Source organism: Cyprinodon variegatus, unplaced genomic scaffold, assembly GCF_000732505.1.
Source record: "Cyprinodon variegatus isolate N-32 unplaced genomic scaffold, C_variegatus-1.0 Scaffold1077, whole genome shotgun sequence".
In the NCBI taxonomy this organism is placed as follows: Eukaryota; Metazoa; Chordata; class Actinopteri; order Cyprinodontiformes; family Cyprinodontidae; genus Cyprinodon; species Cyprinodon variegatus.
In genome coordinates, this window is record NW_015151530.1 from 129,934 (window position 1) to 133,462 (window position 3,529).

The following is a 3,529-nucleotide window of genomic DNA, read 5'->3' on the forward strand; positions in this document are numbered from 1 at the left end:
TTAATATGTATTAATTATTTTATTTTTTTATTTATATTTTTTAATTATTGTGATCAATTTGTGCCGTCAATCCCGGCGCATGCGCGCTTCATTTGCAGTCTGGACGCTGAGGGTAAACATCCTGCGGCTCTGACTGCAGCGCTGAGAGGGACTCCTGCGGGAGAACGGGGTTGGGATGGGGGAGGCGCCCCACGGCAAAGTAGGAACAATACATGCTTTCACGTAAGAGTCTCCAAAAGCCGCCAGTGACACCGTAAAAATTACATCAGGCGATTATTTAAAAAAAAAAATCGCTGGAGGGGTCTGAAAAGTCGCTAAATACAGCGACAAAGTCGCTGAGTTGGCAACACTGTCCGAGTGGCAGTCAGCTCCTCCTTTCATCTAGGAACAACAGCAGTCTGAGTAAACCCCATCCGCCCAACACCAAACAAGACAATCACTGGAACCTTCCCACACAGACTGAATTCCATAAAGGACACCTTTTCCTGGAGAAGTGAGTCTTCAACCTATTCCTCCAATTCAAACAAAAGATTCAAATTTCCCACTGAGCCTGAACTAACCGCAGTGTCTTCCCCTCACCTTTCAGTTCCGGTTGAGCAGTGTTCTGAGCAGCACTGGTTTCATCACCATACTCTAATAAACCTGTTAAACTTTTCCCTGGTCTCTCTGTTTGGTCTTCTGCATTTTGGGGTCAGACCTTTAAATAAGATCATGACATCAATATACATTTATAATTTAGGAATTTTACATATTTTTTTACTTTATTTGAAAATACTGAGTTAGAACTCAAGAAAAAACTATTAAATTCATCAGTAAAAAATTAGAGCAGTTCTGTGGTGAAAAATAAACATTTAACGGATGAAAACTGGGATCTTATCTCAATACCACTGAAGCTATCACCTTATTGTTTTTGAATAATTAGTCAAACAGAATTTGTAAAGAAAAAGAATGAAATAGATCCAAAGGACCTATCAGTTCCTATGTCTGTTCCAGCGCAGATCATCATTAAAATTTCTTTTAAGTATTATGTCTTCAATACAGGGGCCATAACATGATCTACAGGGGCACTGGCCCCCGTTGGCCCCTGTCTAGAACCAGCCATGGTGAGGAATGATGACACTGTGATGAGGTGCACTGAACTTTATGTCTTGGCTCGGCGCCGCTTCGTAGCCTGGCTTCCTGGTTCTATCTGAGCTAACTCATTATGCTCCAGTGCTGCTATATTCTAATGCATTTCTGAGTCATTATTCATTATTCAATGTAAAACCGAATTAATTCTCACATTGCATTTAAGATCTTTGCATCATTTGTTATTTACATTTATCTGCTGTTTTGCCCTTGAATGCATTAAACATCAACATCCAGTTCTAGTTATTTAATGTATTCATAATCTGCTGGTAAATTTTTCAAAACTTTATCAAAGAACAGACTGTGGGAGGAAGTTAAAGAAGAATCTTTTCTCATGATAATGACTTTGAAAAGCCTGATGTAATTATTTAACAGCGTCTACTCACATAATGCACGGTGGGGCTTCTCCCACCTGGGGGCTGCACGGCTCCTTTTCTTCCAGTTCTGGGCACTCCGCTCCTCCACCGATCGGGAACTGACTGACTTTCTTATTGCGGGTTCGCTCCCCTTTTGCCCCGCTGGGGTCATAGCACTGCTTGGAACAGGCTGACCATTCAGACCACTCAGTCACATCACAGTCTCTGGGAACCACACAGGCCTGAAAGGTCACTGGGAGTGTCTCCTGGGAGCACAGGCTGCAGAACAAGAAAACAGTACATTTTGTTAGAAGATCGATAAATGTAGCTACAATGTATTTTCTAAATAGATTAATGTATATTTTCTACTATAATATTTTCCCCTGTGGGAGTTCCTTCCCATCCTTTTCTCTTCCTTTAAGTTTTAAGAGTCTGTATTAATTAAAAGGTTAAAGAAAATCTTGTGTTTCTATAAAAGTTGACTCTCTTTACCGCTGTACATCTGATATGTGTCTCATAAAGAGCACAATAACTGTGTTTGCAGACATTTAAGCTCTCTGTGAGCTTAAATGAAAGTGGTTCTGCTGAAAATCCTGAAAATCTGATACTTTTTCAATTTGTTTTGCAAATTTTATCACAATTTAACTGCAGAGGATCTTAGTTTGGGTCACATTACATTTAACCAGTAATAAGCCTCAGATTCCAGCCATTTAGGTGGAGGTAAACAGTCAAGGCCTGATCTTTAGGAGGTCCGTGTTTCTGAAAACAGGTGCATGTTTGCATGAAGAATTCGCCTTCGTTGATATGCAGATCATATTTTAATGACCAAGCTGCACAAATTCACTGCAGGACAATATGCAAATGTAAACATTTACCATTTGCAAAGTGAAAAAAATGTTCTGAATCAATAACAGTTTTTTTTTCTCATATTCTTAAATACTTCTTAAAGTCAGTTGTAAACTCACATGTAAAACTATCTTCTGTTATTTTTGCCACAAAGATTCTTTCAACATGTAAACATATTTGGACCGTCAGAGATAAGAATAGCAGAATAAATAAATAAATACAGAAAAAAATGAATGACAGAATCTTTAAACAATTAAATAAAAAATGACTGAACTTAAATATTGTGTCATGTTTCTGAAAATACTTTCTGCAAGATGAACCCCTTAAAGCGCAAATCTTTTAGGCTTGGAAACATTTTATTTCTCCCTTGATTTATTAAAACAATTACAATTATTACATATAGTATAATATATGTTATATGTATTAGTATTATAATTATTTTTGAGGTTACTTTTTTCATTATGGCTTAGAAACTCATCTTCCTTTTATGACCACTCTCAAGCTGACAATGCTAGTCACAATCAGCTTATTTCAATGGGTGGAACCAAAGTGGTTTGCACATTTAATCATTTGTGCAGAAAAATGTGCTGCAAGTCCTAAAAAAGAAACTGCATGTGTAATTTAGTGCCCTCTGTTTGGAATCTTTGAAGATTAGGCGTCTAAAGCGGGTTCTTGTCAAACAGAAGGGAAAAAAGAGTTGGAGCTATGCAAGTGGAAGAAAACGCTCTTTTACAAAAAAGTAACAGTAAAGTCATGAAAAAGATGAATCCCTGCAGTGAAACATTTTTACTCTGCCTTTGACTTTTTCGACATTTTGCCGAATTTTAGGCTTTGAACATAAAGATATAAAATTGTAAACCTTTGTTAAGAATCAACAAGTTGGAAACAATCATGAAGTGGAACTTTTAAACATGAAGTGGATATTTTAAACTATTTTAACAAATTCAAAACTGTGGGGCGTGTAAAATGAATCGTCTCCTTTAGTTTCAGTGCATCAAACTCTCTGAATGATCAATGTTGACCTAAATGACTGATGATGATCAGTAGAATCCACCTGTGTGGAAACAAGTCTCTGTATAAATGCTGCTGCTCTGTGATCGTCTCAGAGGTTTGTTTAAAGGAATAGTACATCCAAAACATGATTAGCCTTCATTTTCTACTCACCCCCATGCTGAACAACACTCTGGAGTACTTTTTTG

At 37.5% G+C, this 3,529-nt stretch overlaps 1 protein-coding gene across 1 annotated transcript in view; it reads right to left on the reverse strand.

The window, feature by feature from the left end:
• Positions 1–1,510: 1,510 nt before the first annotated feature.
• Positions 1,511–3,529, reverse strand: part of LOC107101285 (thrombospondin type-1 domain-containing protein 7A-like) — a 63,267-nt gene continuing 61,248 nt past the window's right edge. The window contains exon 3 of the mRNA XM_015400142.1: positions 1,511–1,763. Coding sequence (XP_015255628.1) covers positions 1,511–1,763 — 253 coding nt within the window. The remainder of the gene's footprint in view (positions 1,764–3,529) is intronic.